At 43.3% G+C, this 20,332-nt stretch overlaps 1 protein-coding gene across 1 annotated transcript in view; it reads left to right on the top strand.

Moving 5' to 3' along the window:
• Mgat4a (alpha-1,3-mannosyl-glycoprotein 4-beta-N-acetylglucosaminyltransferase A) overlaps positions 1-20,332 on the top strand; it is a 100,544-nt gene that overhangs the window by 74,536 nt on the left and 5,676 nt on the right. Inside the window, exons 8-14 of the mRNA XM_048810402.1 lie at positions 6,239-6,353; positions 7,320-7,450; positions 9,541-9,648; positions 9,754-9,947; positions 12,365-12,443; positions 13,060-13,126; positions 20,184-20,296. Of these exons, the coding sequence (XP_048666359.1) occupies positions 6,239-6,353; positions 7,320-7,450; positions 9,541-9,648; positions 9,754-9,947; positions 12,365-12,443; positions 13,060-13,126; positions 20,184-20,296 (807 nt within the window). The remainder of the gene's footprint in view (positions 1-6,238; positions 6,354-7,319; positions 7,451-9,540; positions 9,649-9,753; positions 9,948-12,364; positions 12,444-13,059; positions 13,127-20,183; positions 20,297-20,332) is intronic.

Consider the following 20,332-nt stretch of genomic DNA (forward strand, 5'->3'; position numbering starts at 1 on the left):
TATTCGGTGATTCCCTTCTCATTCCTCTTTGTGTATATCTGTTTTCTTTGTGGTATCACTGCAATCACAAAACCTCTTAAAGTTATAACCTCTTAAAGTTATTTAAACTGATAATTTAACTTCAGTATAAAATTCATACTTCTTTACATCTGTCCCCTTGCCTTTTATTATTCTTTGTCTCAATTACCTCTCTTATATTGCTCATCTGTTAACAATAGATTTGTGATTACATTTATGCTTTTGGTTTTAAAAATTCTGTATAAGATTTAAAATGACTTATGCAACTGTATTACCTTACTACAGGATTCTATATTTGTCTGTATATTTACTTTTGCCAGGGAGCTTTATATTTTTGTAGTGTTTGTTGCTATTTATCATTCTTTCACTTCAAGCTGAAGGACTTTATCAGTAAGACACCTGGTGCTGAACTCACTCAGCTCTTATCTTGGGAAGTCTTAACTTCTCTCTTGCCAGGTATTCTTGTTTCATTGGTAATTTTGGTTTTAGCATTTTGAATATACCATCCTAGTCCCTTCTAGCCTGCAGTGTTTCTTCTCAGAAGTCTTCTGACACTAATAGAAACTCTCTTGTATATGATGGGTCACTTTTCTCATGCTGCGTGGAAGATTTTTTTTTTTTTTGACTTGACTTTTGACAGCTTGATTATGGTAGCGCCATAGTCCTGGAGCTCTACCTAGTGTCTGTCTGTGGTACTGCAGTGTCTGGTGCTAATGGACAGCCTTTGTTCTTGGTCCTTGATGTGGTGCTCTGTTCTACTCCCTGCTTTGATTAAGACAAGATAAAAACTAGTCCCTTGAGATATATATCCAATGTCTTACATTTTTTAGGGATACATCTACTCCTTTCTTGATCCAGGGAGAATCAGAAGTTGAGAGTTCTTTGTAGTCACACGGTACCACGCCCAAGGGACGGCTTTGAATGCACCAATTTTAAATCTGTGTCTGTGTGGGGGAGGAAGCAGACTTGGAGTTCCCTATTCCACTCTCTTGCTGATGTCTAATAACTCTCTTACAGTTACAGGATCAGACTGTACGTACTGATAGCCTGTTTTGTTATTTTTAACATTTGTTAAAATGTAATTTTTAATTATTTCTTGAAGTACCGTTATTCAGATATCATAATTACCTTATTGCTGGTCATTTAGATTGTTTCTAAATTTTCAGCTGTTCCTAATATGAATTCCATAAATTTTCTTAAAATTATTGTGTGTTCCCCAAACTTATGCCTCAGGAAAGAGGAAGTTGCTTTATATTTAGTCTTTACAATCTTAAATTATGCAGAATTCTGTTAATGAGGTCAGATTATCCACCTACAGAGTATTAGTGTTAAAAACATCTTAGCCTAAAAAGTCCTTTGATATGTTAGTTTATGAAGGAAAGAGGTCACCTGGGAACATCTGAAGTATTAGGATGAAGGTCGAGGGAGCAAAGGAATTTATTCTAGACCTTGCTGTGATCCCCTAGGAAAGTGGCTTCATGGTTACAGGAGAGGGGAATGTCATACTCAAGACTTTCAGAGGCTTCCTTTAAAAAGGCAGCAGAGTTGGGCGTTGCTTGGCACTACCAAGGACACACACTCGAGGGGGTCTGGGAATGCCAGCTGTCCTGGTGTTAGGCCTGCAGCTCAGAATGAAGTTTACCATGACACTGTCATTCCTGGTTTCATAAAGTGCTTCGTTGCAGATGACTGGAAGACAGTGTTTTCTGGAAGACTTAGATGGTTCTGGCACTTCATGGGGTGCCGTATTCTCCTGATACCTCACCTGTGAGGTGGCCCCCCTGACAGTGGTGCTGAGGTTGGCAGTGGGCTCTGTGTACCCGCCTCATCCCCAGGAGAAGCTCCCAGGATCCACTTTTCTGAAGGTTTCAGTCTCCACTGGTGATCTCTCCCTAGATTATTTTATTAAAGGTTCCCAAGTGGTAATTTTCTACTTCACTGATGTTCCTTGAAGCCGAGTTTTTCTATAAAGAATTTTCTTTTCTCAGCTATTTGGTTACTTTGAAAAATAGTTCAATAAGAAAAGGCAGAATAAATGCTTGATTCTGTCTATTAATTTTATTCTTACCGATGCTCACATTGGTACACTAGTGTGATAAAGAAGAGCCTCATCGGTTGGCTATTATTTCCTTTCTGTAAGTCCAGGATCTTTGATCACTTCCTTGGCTGGCCCATCTTGCATGTTTCCTTTCCCAGATCAGGAATAGGTCACTTTCAGGTGCCTGCTCCTCTCAAAGGCATGTGATGGCTAAGAACATGATCTGGCACTTGAGATGCTGGTTGCTGTTATGTCTCTGCTTCTAGGACTTGGAGCAAGGAAGAGGGTGTTTTTCAGAGAAAGAAACTGCACAAGTGTGTATTGGTATTTCCAGTTCAGATGTGATTAGAGGGTTTTCATTTAATTTTTTTATACTTCTTTCTTTTCCTCTTACACTGAAAGTCTTAGTTTGTAATAGCATGATTGATCCTGATATATTTTTTGTTGTATAGTGTAAAATGGTTTCTAGAATGATTTCAAAATATTAATATCACTACTAACAATAAGACTTCCAAATGCAGTTTGAACTTTCTTTGTGCTTACTTCTCCATAGAATAAATCATGATGTGTATATATAGTCAAAGTATGGTTTCTGAAAGTCACCTGAGTGGTTCTTTATCCTTTGTGACCGTGGTGCCAACTTGATATGAAACTAGGTCCGTTTGTTTTGGCTTATATTCAGTTTTTAGAGTTTTCTTTTTTTTACATAGAGCCTAGCATTTCAAAATCAGAACTTTTATAAAAGAAGGTACGGTCACCAACATCTCACTTTTATCCCTGACTCTTTACCCTGGTTCCTTCCCTCCCCTATGGGTGACCACCACTAGTATTTTTTTTTTTTTTAAAGAGAGAGAGAGAGAGAATTTTTTTAATATTTATTTTTTAGTTATCGGCGAACACAACATCTTTGTATGTGGTGCTGAGGATCGAACCCGGGCCGCACAGCATGCCAGGCGAGCGCACTACCGCTTGAGCCACATCCCCAGCCCCCACCACTAGTATTTTTTTAAAAATATTTTTTTAGTTGTTGATAGACCTTTATTTTATTATATGTGGTGCTGAGAATTGAACCCAGTGCCTCACACATGCCAGGCAAGTGCGCTACCTCTGAGCCAAAGCTCCAGCCCCCACCACAGTTTTTAGTTTCTCATTCTAGCTTTTAAAAATTTAAGCAGGTACGTGTATAGAGCATTCCCCTCTCCAGTATTACATTTGCGTAGTGTAAAAACAGTATTTTGTATCTTGTTTCCTCTGTAAACTCGCAGTTACTAATGAGGCACATCAGTCTTCATGGTGGCTCCTGCCATGAGACATTGATGTCATTGAAGCACTCTGTCCACCAACAATCTGTCATGGGTCTTCAGAGCAGCAGTATTCTCATTGCCCCCAGACTGCAGGTCACCCAGGTATGCTTCAGCTGGTGTGAAAGGACACTCGCAAAGTCCAAGAACTACACCACACACCAGAATCCCACTCGAGATTTATTGTCAGAGCATGGAGCAAACTGACAAGGCTGTCCCTCTGAGGGGAGCAGAAGTGAGTGTCACTTACAGAGCATCTTTATAGCCTGCAAGAGCAATTTCACAAGCTTGCTTTAGGGGTTATGTCATGGGTTGGGGTGGGGTGGACCCTTTAGTAGGCACATGTTCTGTGGGAGGCCAAGCAGCAGTTCCTCAGGATCTCTAGATAAAATGTCTCCTAAATCAAAACCCAGGATTCCTTAGATAAAAGTGGCTCCCGACCTGAAATGGCGGATCTAATGCCAGTGTTGACCTGATGCCAATAAGGTGACTTCATGATGATACATCCATATGTAGGATACTAAACAACCAACAGAATCAAACTGTTGATCCACAGCTTGGATCTTAGGGAATTGTTCTGAATGAGGAAGCTAGTCTCAGAGGTTACATACTGTGATTCCATTTACATAGTCCTCTTAAGGAGGAGACAGAACTGTGAGGTGGAGAGCAGGCCCTGGGGGCCCAGGTCAGGGAGGCGGCCAGCCGCAGTGGTTCTTAAAGGGCCGGAGGGGATCCTTGCCATGCATCTCTTCTGTGTCCTTCCTGTGGGGCATAGCCAGTCAGGCATGAGTGGAGGTGTCTCTTGTTGCCAAAAGCAAGGTTGAATGTCACTTTGCTCTGTGCTTTGCCTGCCTTTCCCTTCAGCCCCTCTGGGCTCCAAGGAAGTAAAGCGCGTCTTTCCTGTTCAATGATGTCCTAGGACTCGTCACAACGTCCACAGCACAACAGAAGCTCAATAAATAGTTGGCAAGCTCATCAATAGCATACCTTTCCAAACACTATATTTCTTCATAGATAGGAAGAAGAAAACCTGCAGTACTGGTAGTACATGAAAAATCAAACACTAAGACAAATATTACTTAGGTAATGAGAAATGATAACTGAAATCAGAAAAGGAAAAATATTCTTAGGCTATTGAAAGGAAAGCGAGGAACTGGGAGACAGGCAGCAAGAAATAAAAGATGGAGACTTGGCAGAGATACGCACAAGAGTTTGTCAGAGCTGACAAATAAAGGCCATCTCTCCATAGACAGAGGCAGCACAAACTTGAGGTTTGGGACTTTTATGGGAGGGCTCGGGGATTAGAGCTGGTGTGTCCTAATGTGGGCAGTTAAGAATGGGGCTGGTATGAGGGAGTGGTGAGCCTTTCTCAGAAAGGTCCTTGGGTGGGAAAGCCTTAAATGGTGGCTGTCATTTAAGATGGACAGCCACATGCTAATCAAGGACCTTACAGATATCAAATATTTTTGTGGCTTTAATATTTGAGGAAAGGGTAGGTATGCAGCTCAGTTGTAGAGCGCCTGCCCAGCATGCACAAGGCCCTGGTTGAAACCTGAGTCCTGCCAGAAACAGAAACAAAATGAAGTTTGGTAAGAGGAGACTCTGGGGAGGAGGGCTCTACACAGGCCAAGGTCCCCATTTCTGTCTTTTCTCTGGGATTGGCCAACACTCCACACAGAGAGTGCACTGGGCACTGGCAAAGCCCAGGGGAACTAGCACTCTGTGAATTGCCACAGCTCTCAATATTTTGTAGGTGTTTATTAATATAAAAGGAACTTTTAGGGATCTGTTCTACAGGAATGAAATGCACTAACATGCAGGTATAAGTGTAAGTATTGCAGCATTGTATGGACAATAACCAGGAAACAACCTGAATGTCTGCTTGTAAGCAGGGAAGAGCTGAATAAACCATGAGACACTGTTAAACTAAATGACTTCAGTAGATGTTTATTACTTGGTAAGATACTCATGATGTATTAAGTGAAAAATGTTAGTGTCATGGTATGATCCTTTTTATAAAACTGACGCAAGGGATGGTATGGGAGTCAGCTTTACATTACTGTAACAAATACCAGAGAGACAATCAGCTTACAAAGAGAACAAGTTACTTTTGGCTCACAGTATCAGAAGTTTCAGTCCATGGCAGCTTGGCCCTGTTGCTTTGGGCTTTTGGCAAAGTAGAACATCATGATGGAAAGTGTACAAAGGAGCAAAATTATTGACCAATGGCAGCCAGAAAGCAGAGTGAGGTAGAGGAGGGGCCAGTGTCCCAATAGTCCCTTCAGGGCACACCCCCAATAACCTGATTCCTTCCACCAGGCACCTCCTAAAGGCCCCACTACCTTCCATAGTGCCATGGACTGGGAACCAAGTCTTCAACACGTGGCCTTTGGGAAGTTAGTAGATCCAAACTTTAGCAGGTGGGAACCTCATATATTGGTTTGTATGTGCATTCAGAAGGTGTCAAATGCATGTCCACTCAACTTTTCACACAGGTTAACTAGCAGGGTAAGGGTAGAGAAGGAAAGCTGCTGGCTTTTCTTTAACTTCATGACTAAAAGTACTGCAAAACTTATTTTCCTTTGAAAGGGGGAAAATAGTGTTAAATCTTCAGCATCATAAAAGAACCAAAAGGGACCTGTTGACAGAAAGGGATGGTGATTCCCATAGAATAGGCGTGATTTAGTTGAACCGCAGTGTGTGTGTCTTCCATTTTATTTTCTGAATATGTTTAGTGAAGTCTATTTTTTGTATTTTCATTGTTTTTGACCATTGTTTTCTTGACTTTTCTGATGAAAGTATGCTTGAGTTTTTCCATAATAATGTCCTATCTGAATCTTAATTTTTTGAGTTATTAATATGATTGTTCAATTTTCTCTAGCTTGAAGATGACATTATTGTCAAACAGAATTATTTTAATACTATAAAAAATTTTGCACTCCAACTTTCTTCTGAGGAATGGATGATTCTAGAATTTTCCCAGCTGGGCTTCATTGGTAAGAAAAGTATAAGATTTATCTACTTTTCAGAAAAATAATTGATTCTCAGAATCTTAAACCAATTGCTTTTTTTGATCCTAAAGTTTCTTTTTTCCCCCCTATGGAAATGGATTGTTTTTGAGCATATGTTAGCTTCTTAGTATGAAAAGATGAAAGTCAGCCCCAGACAGAGTTTAGAGTATCCAGAGACCAACACCGTGCCAGCCTCCATCCTAGGAGCATGTCTGATTTCTTCTCCAGACACCCAGCAGTTCCGTTGTCACCCCAGGATTGGCATTCAGAGAGGGTTCCTTTTTAATCACTTTGTTTCTTTCATTAACTGCTTGGGGTGCTCATTTAAGACCTTTTAGGTTTAATATTCCTAAATTATCCAATGAAGAGAATATGCTTCAAGTTTCAGACTTGAAGGAAATTTACATGTTTTTAAAAAGTACTCAGAAGAAGACATTTCACTTCCTATGTTATTTTAAAAAGTTAGGTCTTAGAGCCTGGGCCTCTGACCTTGTTGGTCACTCAACTCAGAACTTATTTAAATTCAGAAACATCTTGTGAAGGTTTTATTAAAAGCACAATTGGGATTCCTTTTCATTGTTCTTTTTTTATTTATTGATTTAGATAATTTTCTTTTTACCTAAACCTCTCTTGTTCCTTTCTTTATAGGAAGAATCTTAGTAAGACATGAAAGAAGACTCTGACTTGCTCTTTGACTCCTTTGAGCCAGTAGTGATAGATTTTGTAATAATGTCAGGAGGTCACTACTTCTGTTTATACCCAGGTGACAGCTTGAGCGAGTAGATGCCTAGCTAGAGCGAGTTTGTCTGTTCTTGATGGTGCAAGTGGGAGATAGGGGGATTTGTAGCTGAGAGCACTAGTTTTGATCAATGTACTTAGTGTTCAGATTTCACTTATGATTTTGATAACCTGTTTCTTTATTGCAGCTATTGACTGTAAGTGTCTTTTCAGGTAAAATGTTCCAAGCGCCAGACCTCACTCTGATCGTAGAATTCATATTTATGTTCTATAAGGAGAAACCCATCGATTGGCTCCTGGACCACATTCTCTGGGTCAAAGTCTGTAACCCTGAAAAAGATGCAGTAAGTTAATTCTGCGGGAGGCGGGTGGGAGTTGCGACTCTATTTTGTTCTGAATGAATGTGGCTTTTGTGGGTTTTGGGGAGCCAGATTTGGCCAGTGAGCAGTTGAATGAGGCAGCTGGGAGAAGGCAGTGTTTCCACTGCTTGTGGTCTTTCTCAAATTGGTGAAAATTTCCAATGTTGCGAAGACTTTTAAAATATTGGGAAACCCCATGAAGCAGGGAAGCCTGTCGCAGGACAGTGGCCTTTCTCTGTTCTGTTATTATTGGCTGTTGATACTGATCCCACCTGTCCTGTGGGTGTTTCAGTTTGTCTTCTTATTCTCTGCCAATCCATATTTTCCAAATACTTTGGGGACAAATCAGACTCTATCTGGAATAATGAATAAGATAGAAGTAATACCTATGCCAAAATAATAAGTCAAGGCACTTCTGGTGTCTGACTGCAAGCAACATAGCAGTGTGCTCACCTTTGGGATGAGGGTGGCAGATAAGTAAGTGAATGATAGCTTTTGCTTTAGTCACTCAGACAGCAAATTCTTTCCAAAATTCTTAGTATAAAAAGTAAATAGAGGGCTGGGATTGTAGCTCAGTGGTAGAATGCTTGCCTTGCACTCGTGAGGCCCTGGGTTTGATCCTCAGCACCGCATAAAAATAAATAAATAAAGAGATTGTTTCCATCTACAACTAAAAAGGAAAAAAATACATCTATTTCCTTGTCCAATTTGAATCATGCCTCTGGGGGAATAATTCTTCAACTTTTTATGTATTTGGTGTAAGCATAATCAAAATATAAAAATGACAGAATTCTTACCAATTGTAACACATAATGTTGAGTGAATATTCTAAGCCTTGTTGTTAGAGGGTTGCCTTATCATTCATTGTAACAAATTGGCGTTTGTGAAATTGGCTTCAGGCCGGTGTCCTGGGAGGTTTGATCATCCTGCCTGCAGGTTTTTAGGACTCTGCCTTCTGGGGTCCTTGAGGTATTGTTACGTTCTCTTTGTTTAAAAAACCAACAGTAAAACCCACAAACAATAAATTCTTAGAGCAAATCATGGACCACAGAGAAGTAGTGGAGTATCTGTGAACTTTCTAACAGTAGTTCAGCATATAAATTGATTTGAACAAACCACTTTTAAGATATAGGCCTTAACTTATATTTTCTGTGTGACTTGCAGGATTTTTTATTATAGGACACAAAGCTGTTCACCATCTTCATCCTCCCAACAGTGTGCCTCTTAGTACTTGCAGATTTTTTATTATATTATCTGAGATTGTGAGGGGAATGGGAATAAAAAACAAGGAGAGAAATGAATAACAGTATATAGGGTAGAGAGAGAAGATGGGAGGGGAGGGGAGGGGGGATAGTAGAGGATAGGAAAGGTAGCAGAATACAACAGTTACTAATATGGCATTATGTAAAAATGTGGATGTGTAACTGATGTGATTCTGCAATCTGTATTTGGGGTAAAAATGGGAGTTCATAACCCACTTGAATCTAATGTATGAAATATGTATGTCAAGAGCTTTGTAATGTTTTGAACAACCAATTAAAAAAAAAGAAAAAATAAAGAACACAAATAAAAATATATATATTTGGCAAATTCTTTATTATATTACCTGATTTGAAGATATTTTGGAACCTCCAAAGTTGGTGCATTTTAACCTTCAAAATTAAATCTTTATTGACCTGCCTTGAAGGATGGGTGAAACCAGCCCTCTGCTCTTCCCTTAGCTGGGCTTATTGTTACCATTTTTTTATATTTATTTTTCAATTTTCGGTGGACATAACATCTTTATTTTATTTTTATATGGTGCTGAGGATCAAACCCAGTGCCCCGCGCATACCAGGCCAGCATGCTACCGCTTGAGCCACATCCTCAGCCCCTATTGTTGCCATTTTTAAAACCTGGATCGTGGCCTTTTGTCAGGTGTGCAGCAATCTCTTCACACCTCAAAGAGGACCATAAAAATCACATGCCCTGGAATTGTGATTTTAATGTTCTTCTAAAGGACTTCTCATTTTTCCAGATAAAGACAAGGTCTCACTTTATCATGTAACAATAGTACTTTTTTTTTTAATATTTAGAAACATTGTGATAGACAGAAAGCAAACCTACGCATTCGCTTCAGACCATCCCTTTTCCAACACGTTGGTCTGCACTCATCACTGTCGGGAAAAATCCAGAAACTCACGGTTAGTGATTTGATTTGATTTTCTCATGATGTATCATTTGTTGTTCAGTGTATAGCTGGTAATTTTCTGCATGTGTTGTTTAATGGTGTATCTCTTTCCTGCTAGGATAAAGATTACATGAAACCATTACTTCTCAAGATCCATGTCAACCCTCCTGCCGAGGTGTCTACTTCCTTGAAGGTTTACCAAGGACACACACTGGAGAAAACGTACATGGGGGAGGATTTCTTCTGGGCCATCACCCCAATAGCTGGAGACTACATCTTGTTCAAATTTGATAAGCCAGTCAATGTAGAAAGGTCAGCGACTGTTTCTTGTTTTTGATGCAATGAGTGCTTTTTTAAAATAGGAAACTGGACGTTTTGGGCATAATGTTATGAGACTGAGTCTTCTTTAAACATTTCGCTTGGGCGGCTTCCTCCAGCGTGGCTCCTGCAGGGAGGGGAGCTGCTCCCCATCAGGTGGCAGTCTGGTTCTCTGGTTTGTTTTATGGACACCTGCAGAGGGAAGGCACTCCCTGATAGGGTGGCCCCACTAGACCTGTGCTGATGCCGACTGGCTGGCTGGGGCAGGTGAGCCTTGTCCCTGTTCTCCTGTGCCGTTGCCTGGCGTGCCACCCCTAGGTGGCCGTGGAGCCCTGTGGCATGGCCTGGTGAGTGTGGAAGGCCAGCTCCTGCTCAGCCTTTGCAGCGCTCTTCCGTGTTTGGGTCTGAAGGTTATCTTGCTGGGCTGTGCTCCTCCTCATCCTTAGGCCGACAGCAGCCTTTGGGGGACTTTTGCTTCTGATCCTGGTGGCATTTCCAGGTTGCTGGCTTCTCTGGCTCTGAGTCTAGAGCGTATTAGTTGAAAGAAAACCTACCGTTCAGCCTGTTGTTCCCTGGCCCCCTGATCCCTCACAGGCTGTCATTCTCTCGCTGCCCTGGTCTTCTCAAGTCTGACAGAGTCCAGGGCTTCAGTTGGGTTTAGAGGGAGGAAGAGGGAAACTACCTGCATCTAGCCTTCCCAAGTGGAAGTCTCAGCGGGCAATTTGCTTTTGAAATCAGGAAAAGAAAACGTTATTCTATGTATTGTGTTTTTATATATACATCTATATGTTTTCTATATATAATATAATATTTAGCAAATGAAAAAGTGTCCATCAAAAATCTGATAAAGAAATTACATATTGGAGGTTAAATTTCTTTACAGCCAGTATTTTTGCAATAACCCTCTGTCAGGTAATTTTGACCTTACAGTTACGTGGTTGAGAGGACAATATAACGTAGTGACACAGTTCTTCTGGAATTGTGGTGATATGAATTTCCTACTGTGTATGGAGCCCACCGATCCTAGGACAGAGAAAAGGAACCACTCCCTGATCCCTGCAGTGCATTATTTGCTAAGGGGAGGGTTGTAGTCGTCATTATAGAAATGATACATTATAAAAATATTTCCAGATTGCATATGTGTTCCTTATTAAAAAATTTAAAAGTGTGAAGAGTCAGAAAAAAAAAAATCCCTACCCCAAAGCCACCATCATGGCTGGGTTGGCACATTGTTTTTATTGGTACTCCTGTATGCTTCTGCTTTGGGTCAGAGTCCATGGGTAATTTTTGTATTGTATATTTTTCTGTTCCAGTCTGTCCTGAGCATTTCAGTGACCACTTAACACCCCATCAATTCCTTCATCCATTGCTAAACTTCTGGTTGGTTTGGAGTTGTTCCGCAGTAAATTGTCACCTGGTGAACATCTCTGACTCAGTCTAAGTCCAGATTACATTCACGTGCTCTTAATGTGGCTGCCCTCGCCCCAGCTTGGGCCTGTTTAGCAGATAGTGAAGGGTCTGTAGTTGTGTGATCAGTGTTCCAAGCCAAGGTGCCTTCTGGAAAAGCATCCCCACCTGCAGCCCCAGCAACGTGGGGTGCCGAGGTGGAAGGATCACTTAAACCCAGGAGTTCATTCTGGACAACAGAGACCCTGTCTCTCTCTCTCTCTCTCTCTCTCTCTCTCCAACAGAGACCCTGTCTCTCTCTCTCTCTCTCTCTCTCTCACACACACACACACACACACACACACACACACACAGGTCTTTCTCATGGGAAAATGATAGGTATAATTTTAAATATCAGTTGTCATCACAGGTGATTTTTGTTTACAAATATCCTTTTGTCAATCCTGTCATCACCTGTAACTTACACCTGGCTGATTATTTTCAACACGCAGGTGCTTTCTTGATGGTTCTCATAAACTCCTTGAAATAGTGGAAGGTGGGGATATCTGTAGGAGGTGGAAGAAACTAAGAAAACTAGTGAAAGTCACTCAAGGGATCAGGTCTCTGTGACTGCTAAGCCTAAACTTTTAATCAGTCACTGCAACTCACCCTAAGTTAGGTTTGTATTGAGATATACTTCTTGCTTCCTATCTGGTCCCATTCCTCCCACACTTACAAATACCCACTATTTAGTTCTGAGAATGTCAGAGCATAAGGATGTCATGCTCACACCAAGTGTGTGTTAGGTTTATCTCAGTATGTTGCGTAAGTCATGATTTTTCAAATATTTGAAATAGTGACACATGATGTTCAGGTGTTTGGAAGAGGCTCTCTTTAGTTTCATTCTCCTAATACTGAAATTATTTGTATTGGCTGTAATTAGTCTTTGAACTTGCTGTGACTAGCACTTTTCCTATGAAAACTTTCTCTAATAACCGACACACATTCTTCTGTCTGCATTTCAGTTATCTTTTCCACAGTGGCAACCAGGAGCATCCAGGAGATATTCTGCTCAACACAACTGTTGAAGTTTTGCCACTTAAGGTACAACAATTCCTTCCTCTCTCCCTTTCCGAAGAGTTGATCCTTTAGCCCTGGTGTGAGGCTGTTCTTGTTAATGAGATGAAAGACACTCCCTGTCCGTAGGACTCCAGTGGGTGGTGATCTAAAATTGTCTTGAAATATGGAGCCCCAGCATATTGGCCCATGTCCTCATTCACAGAGTCTTCGTTTTGTTTTCTGTTGGAAAATAATGTGGACATTTGTTCTAGGGAAAAAAAAGACTGTTTACTTCAGTGTTTACTTGGTGTTTCTATTTTGAGTCTCCAGATACCACTGGGCATTTAAGTACCTGTTGGTGAATATACAAAATTAATTTATTTTTCTGTTAGAAATACCTGGTTTCTTTCAAGTCAACACACGTTCTTGACTGCTGTACAAGATTTAGTGTCTAATTTTCCAGCCATCAATATTTTATATCCAGATTCAGATGATGGGTAAACAAAGCACCTTTACTGATCAGTTTTTTGGTGACTGATACTGCTCTCTGGAGAGAGCTGCGCCCCAAGTGCCACTTGAGTTTGTGAAGACATTTTCATGACTCACGTCTATTTTCAATAGAAGCAATTACTTGTAAATTAATACTTTGGTTTTATTTCAGAGAGAAGGTTTGGAAATAAGCAAAGAAACCAAAGACAAACGATTAGAAGATGGCTATTTCAGAATAGGTAATACCTACTTTAGTACAATGTCTTTTATTTTTCTGAACCTATTCCTAAAGTAATTTCAAACTCTTATTAGCTTTTAAACAACTTAAGATGGCGATTAGCAGTGTGGGTTTGGCATCAAAGGCACCTTCACTGCCCCCCACGGGCCATGTCATTGCTGGTCCTCACTGACAGCGAGTCTGCGGCCACTGCCTCTTGCCCTTTGTCTCTTATTGGTCGAACTCTGCTACTGAGCCTCAGGTCTGTGTGGAGATGGCCAGAGACGTTGGGCGGCCATCGCCACCTGTTCTGAGCACCTGTAACACTGGCATTTCTTCACTGGCCATTGCTGTCCTTGTTCATCTGGTTGCTGAACTTCTCCTTTGGAGTCATGCTCTACACCCCCTCTCCCTACCTGAGAGCCCCAAATTGCCCCATCTATGAGGATGCCCTGTGCCCTCTGTGTCTATCTCAGAGCTGGGGCTGTGTTGGTCACCTCAGTGATGGTCCTGACAACAGTGTGGACCTTGGCAGAATCTTCAGTGACTTTCCCCTGTCAGAGTCCTTATCCCCTATCCCCCTTCACTTCCTGTTTCCTTCCTCTTAGTCTTTGTATCTCCAGACCCGAGGCTGCTGTTCCTCCAGTCAGTGCCTCCTGCCCTATGTGCAGCCGTGTAGCTGTTTCCTGCAGACCGAGGACACTGCCTCAACTGATCCTTTGTGGTTTCTCCTCCTGATGAATGCCCCCTCACTTCTGTTAGTTTTCTGTAGCTATGACAAAACACCTGTGGAAATCACCTTAGAAAGAGAACATTTTTGTTTGATTCACAGTTTTGTAGGTTTCTCTCCATGGTTGGTTGGCCTATTGCTTTAGGGCCTATGGCGGAGGCATTAGTCATGGTGGGAGTGTGTGATAGAGAAGCAGGGAGAGAGACTGGGAAATGATGGCTGTCCCAATGTCCCCTTCAGGGGCACACTCCCTGTGACCTAACTTCCTTCCACTAAGCCCCACCAACTAACTGTCCCATTACCTCCCAGGAATGACAGAGCTGGAGACCAAACCTGGAGCATGTGGGCCTTGGGGGGACACGCAAGGCCCACCCTGCAGCACCCTCCCTCACCAGCTCAGCACTCCTCCTCTGTGTCATACGGCGCCCCGCGCCTCTGCTGTGTGACCCTCTCATAGCTCCTCTCTGTCACCCTGGGGAGAGGGGCAAATTCAGTGGGATCAGTCTGGGTAGCTGCCTATGCTCAGAGGTGTTGTTAAAAACAGTAGATGGTCCACCACATTGTCCCTGTGTCTCCTGTCACTTGGTAGATGCTGATTCAGTGAATGAGGAGACATTTCATTTTAAAACAGTTCCATGCTTCATTAGGCCCCACCAGCTGGCGGCTGCACCACCTCCCAGTGCCACACCACACAGGAAGGGAGAAGGTTGGCCAGTTGGCCTGTAGGTCTGGAGGGCGAGGCCTTCCTCGGGCGCCCCCTAGAGCAGTTACCTGTGGTATACATCACCCAGCTGAGGAAGGGCTCCCCCCGAAGTGGTATCCCTGTGGTTTTGGCAGGCAGGATGACGCTAGTTATCTTCATGCGCGGGCCATCTCTAGACATGTATGCAAAACTAGTTGAGTATCCAAGACATTTTTGACCCCTGTTACCTACCAGTTATTTAATTTTTGAGAGTTGTTCTAGATTATGAAAGCAGCATAGGAAACAGAGACATGTGTATTTAATAGCGCTGCAGAAATTTGATGACAGTGACCGCCTATACCATGAACTCACGTGTACTTAGACTCTGAAGAGAGCTTACGAGTTGTCAAACTGAGGACCTCGTGTAACTGAAAAGCCCCTCAGAAATAAAGAGCGTTTGATATTTGTCATCTGAGTATAAAAAACTCTCCTGTAAGGCGTGCGCTGCAGTGAGTAGTGGTGTGAGGGCCTAACAGACCTTCCCCAGACAAACAGCTGTAGCTGGTGAAATCATTAAAAAAAAGTGTTTAAAACTCAAGATTGTCCTGGGGCGGGGGCGGGGGTGTACGTGAGAAGCTCTTATTCATGGGAATCTACTAAACCTGCAGTGTCCTCGGTCTGCAGTACTGAACCAGGCCCTCTGTCACTTCCCTGCCTGTGCTCATTGGTAGGAGGTCTGCTCTGCCAGGTGCAGCCCAGAGCGCAGGGCTCTCCTGCCAGCTGCTAGGTCAGGGCCGTGGTCTGTTCTCAGATGCCACTGTCATTGTCGCCAACTCTGTTCTAGACGAGAGCAGCTCCAGTCTCTACCCAACCTCCACTCATGGGATAGAGATGGAAGCTCAGACCCAGGCATTTTGGGTAACAAGGTTGGGCCTGGCTGTCACCCTTGTTCGGCCTCCTTGTTCCCGTGAAACCAGGGTTTTGAGAGGAAACGGGATTCCCTCCCTGCTGCTGCCCACAGGAGGGGTCTGCACAAGTGCAGGCAGCGGAAGTGCCGCGCTCTTACTGGCAGGCCACGCCCTCCAGTGTGGCAGAGACCCCGGCAGCTCATCTTCAGTTTCCTCTTCTTTCTGGGTTCCCGTGAATTTGAAGATTGAGTCCACAGAGCAGGAGGACGAGTGTAAGGGCAGGATGCATTGAAGAACAGGTGCAGGACTCCTGCGGTGCCGAGAGGACCCGCCCAGTGTGCCCTCGGTTCACTGCTGCTGGTCCACCTTAATTAGGGTTTGAAAAATGTATCAATGCTGTTGGTCCAAGTTTATGCTAAGTAGGGTTTGGAAAGATAGTAATGCTATTAGCCTTGTGTGCAGCGGCTCCTGCAGCAGATGTCCATACCTTGCCCAGGCCTGGCCACCAAAGGACAACAGTGGGAATGCCTCAGGCCCTGTGCTTTGCGTGATAGTAGGCCATGCTGGCTGTGTGCATCCGGCTGACCCACCCTGGCCCCCACTCTGCTGCTCAGCAGGGACCAGTAGGCCACCCGCAGCCAGAAAGCCACGTCACTAGCACACTGGGAAGTGATCCCAGAATACCAAAGGCTGTCACAGTCAGCACTCCGCTCACAAAGCAGGTGTCACTCTAACTAGAGGGGTGTTCTCCCTGCCGGAGATGGTGGGGGCAGGGTGGGGTGCAGATTTTGCCCTGGTAGAGGCAGACCAGAAGGACAGGGCACTCCTCAGCCTTCCCTCAGGGGCCCAATTTGGAACAGAACTTGGGAAAGTTCAAGGCTAAGGGCGCCATGGACTGTGGTAGAGAAGTGGGTTGTAAAAAAGTGGAGGACGATGGCTATGTGCAGGCCACCCTGGAGCCCAGCTGGACACTCACCAAGGAGAGCCAGGAAAGAGTACAGAGGAGCCCCCTCAGGCGGGAGCCAGTGCCCAGGGTGGCCTGCAGAGGGGCCTGAATCCAGAGGGATCAGACTGCCCGAAGGCATTGTGGGAAATCACAGGGTGTCCACTGGCAGTTGGTGAGCCCCTGCTGGCTACCTGAAGAGGACAGTGGTCTGATGGAAGAAATACTGTTTATTTCAGTGGTTCAAGTTCTGAGAAGGCAAAGGAGCCTTCTGCAGAGAAACGGTGGAAGAGGGCAAGGGCCCTGCCAGGGCGGGGCAGGAGGAGCCTACAGACTGCAGGACCTAGCAGTCCTGTGTCCCTTCTAGTGCCAGGAGCCCGGACTCCAGTGCCAGATTCTAGTCACTCTGGTGATCTCCTCCTTCACTTTTTCCTTCTTTCCATCTTTCAGTCTTGTGGATAGTTGGGTTTCAGACAGAGGCTAATTTTGCTGTTTGAAAAGAAGGCTGGCCCATGGTTCCAAAGGCCAGTTTAAAAACCGACTGTGCCTCCTCCTCTCCTGCCTGTTGTACCCAGGGCTTCAGCAGCAGGTCTTGCGGTGCTTGTTCCTTACAGAAGTATTCCACGCACAGATCTGCAAATGCACAGTACATCCTTTAAAATTATGATACGAACGTCCCTCTCTAGTGGCCCATGAACTAGAGAGGGATGAATGTCCCCTTGCGTGACATTCATCTGTGTGGTTGCGTTCCTGTGTGGGTTTCCATGGGTGAGCGTGTGGCTCTGTTCGTTCTTTCCATCTTCCTGCTGCTTTGGTCGTTAATTTTCTAAAGAAATGAGCTCATCAGGAAATGGTGTTAGATGTTGCTTTAGTTAAAATGCTCCAAGTTGCACTGTAGTTTTCAACTCTGAATCCCCTGCCCCGTTCAGTACTCAGTAATCCTTGTATGTCACACATACTCGACCCCCATCCAGCACAAAGTGTAGACAGACTTTTATGAAATAAGCTTATTATTAATTTTTGAATTAATGGTGGACTTGTAAGCTTCCAAGTCCACCATTTACTGTAGCTTACAAGTCCACCATTTACTGTAGGAACCAGCGTAGTCATCACCTGCCGTGGGTTTGGTGTGCCTTGGCATACTGGTAGTCTGTCGGTCCCTTGCAGGTAGCTCGGCAGTCAGATCTGGCCCACTGTCTGTTTTTGAGTGGCCCATGAACTAAGAATGTTTGTTTTCATTTTCATTTTTAAGTAGTTAAAAAATAGAATAAAGTGTGACATGCAGAACAAATAAACTTCAGATTTCACCTCCCAGGAAGTCACGCAGAGCACAGCCATGCCATTGCTTGGGTCTGTCTGCGAGTGCCTTGGCCACACTGCGGATGAGTGAGCACATGCAGCAGCCATGAGGGCCGTGCTTCGCTGGTTGTGCCCCAGCTCAGTGTTCTAGACACCAAGAAGCATTTGTAAACAGTTGCACGTGCCACACCCGTCACCAAAGTGTGTAACTAAAAACAGACTGCCAGTGCTTCCCATGGTGCCAAGACGAGGACGTTCAGCATTGTGCTTTTGAACTCACTGGAATGTGGGGCATCAGGCAAAATTAAGTGGCAGGTCATGGTGGGCATTGTGCTGTGTGTCTCAGACTCAGCCCAGCAGGATTCCCAACTGCCCGGGGAGAGTGTGGTCAAAAAATTAGAAAATTTAAAACAGAATGTCTTATGGCAGAATTTCTTGACAAAATTGAAAAGAAATGATGCTATTACCAAAGTGTTTTCAAGCAGCTTGTTAACCGAGCGAGAAAAACCACTTATCAATTGTGAGTTAATTAAATCATGTCTAATTGCAGCAGCCAAATAAATGTGTGCAGAGAAAATTAACTCATTTACGACAATGAGGTTTTTAGCAAAAACAGCTTCTTAAAGAGTCAAGGACACTGGGAGCAACGTCCTTAGTCAAGAAGCTAAGCTAGGGCTGGGTTGTGGCTCAGTGACAGAGCGATGGCCTAGCATGTGTGAGGCACTGGGTTCGATTCTCAGCACTGCATGTAAATAAATAAAGTCCATTGACAACTAAAAAAGTATTTTAAAAAAATCTTTAAAAAAAAAAAAAAAAAAACAAAGCAAAGCAAGTGGCTTTGAGTGGTTTCCGTGGACCCTGATGGTTGACAGGTGTCCCCAGCACTGCTGAGTTGTTGCTTGGAGTCAAAGTGACTGAAGAGCTGTTCCTCAGGATTAGTCTGTTGGGAACAACCACAGGCAAGAATGTTTTCACACAGTTACGAAAACACAAATCCAGTTCAACCTGAAGTGGAATCTACTAAGTTGTAACAAATGGTGGTTAAAATACGTGGGAGGAGAAGGCTGCTTAGCTGCATTAATTTACAGAGCTCATGGAAATATGTGGTGCCTGAAGTCTGTGGTTATTGATTCTAATATTCACCAGCCAGATACTTTGCAGAAAATATTTGAATCTGTCATGTGTCATTGAGCCAAAGTGTCAGCCGTGAGCTTCATTTGCTCTTACGGATTTGGCCGGGGTCAGTTCTGTGACACTTTGGCAGGCACGGGAACTGAATATTCTGGCTTGTCCTAACTGCAGCAGTTCATTGACTCAGCAGTGGGCAAGTTCAACTGCAGTTATTTTGAGCTCAGGACCAAGACTGATATTTTTCCAGAGAAGAACTGCCCTCCACCATCATCATCGCTTTGAAAGTCAGTGTTTGCTGCAGCCTTGATGATGCTTCTTAGGAATTCAGCCAAACTAATGTTGCAGTCAAGTCACTTTGATGACAGTGAACATTGTTTGAACTCTTAATATCACACTCTTAATGCACTTCTGTGCTTTCAAAAGTTACCATTCACATTTACAGTAGATAGGTTTCCCATACTACAGGTCCAGCAGTGATTTGGGACCTCTGTGTTAGTAAAAAAGAAATTTCTATATTTCAAAATCCTCCTTAGAACACCCATAGTATACAAAAATTATACTTGTTATTATATATTGAATTTCATCAATGAAGAATTTGTGGGAGTTTTTTCTTTTTATATTAGTACCTGCCTCCTTTCCTCAGTTTTCCTGGTGGCTCACAGAGACTGCCCTTTATGGAGAACATTTGCCAGCCCTTGGCTTAAAATGACTTTGACCCTGAAGGAACCATTTTCTCATCACTTGTGAAAGCATGCTGTTTTTTTTTTTTTGTGAAGGTATTCCTTACAGCAAGAAAAATTTAATAGTGAACATGTCCCCTTGACAGAAGATCCTGGCTTCACTCCTTCTCTAGGAGAGCCATTTCAGCTTGTCATTTCTGGTAGCATTAAAAATTGACACTGTAGATGAGGTGCTCCTTCACAGCCCCTTCCAGACAAGTCCTTGAAAGAACACATGTGCCTTGAGCCCCTGCTCAAGGCCAGCCTGTGTTCTTGACCTGATTCAAACACTGAGGTTTGTTATGCCTGACTTAACCTTGAAGGCAATCAGACGGAGTCACGTAGGTCTTATTTTGGCAAGGTTTTCCAAGTCACAATTTGCTAAAATGTTGGTGATGCAGGAACACACATTTTTGTTTTGTTTTTTAATTTAAACAAAAGTATAGTTCTACCTAATTAAATAGGTTTCTTCCAATGTCTTTAAGCATACCCTACTTGAAAACTCTTAAAGCTGAGTGAAAGGAGGAGAGTAGGGAAAGACATCCAGGCCCTGACTAGAGACACTGGACAGAAACATTTTGGTGGATTCCTGTCCCGTCTTCAGTCAGGGATGTTTCATGTGTGGCTATCACAGACTGTCCAGCAAATATTGATTTTTGTTTTGAAGGAAAGTTTGAGAACGGTGTCGCGGAGGGAATGGTAGATCCTAGCCTCAACCCCATCTCGGCCTTTCGCCTGTCAGTCATTCAGAACTCTGCTGTTTGGGCCATTCTTAACGAGGTAAGAATACACTAATCAGGGAAACCAATTAGATGC

The sequence above is a fragment of the Marmota marmota genome, unplaced genomic scaffold, assembly GCF_001458135.2.
Source record: "Marmota marmota marmota unplaced genomic scaffold, marMar, whole genome shotgun sequence".
Classification (NCBI taxonomy): domain Eukaryota; kingdom Metazoa; phylum Chordata; class Mammalia; order Rodentia; family Sciuridae; genus Marmota; species Marmota marmota.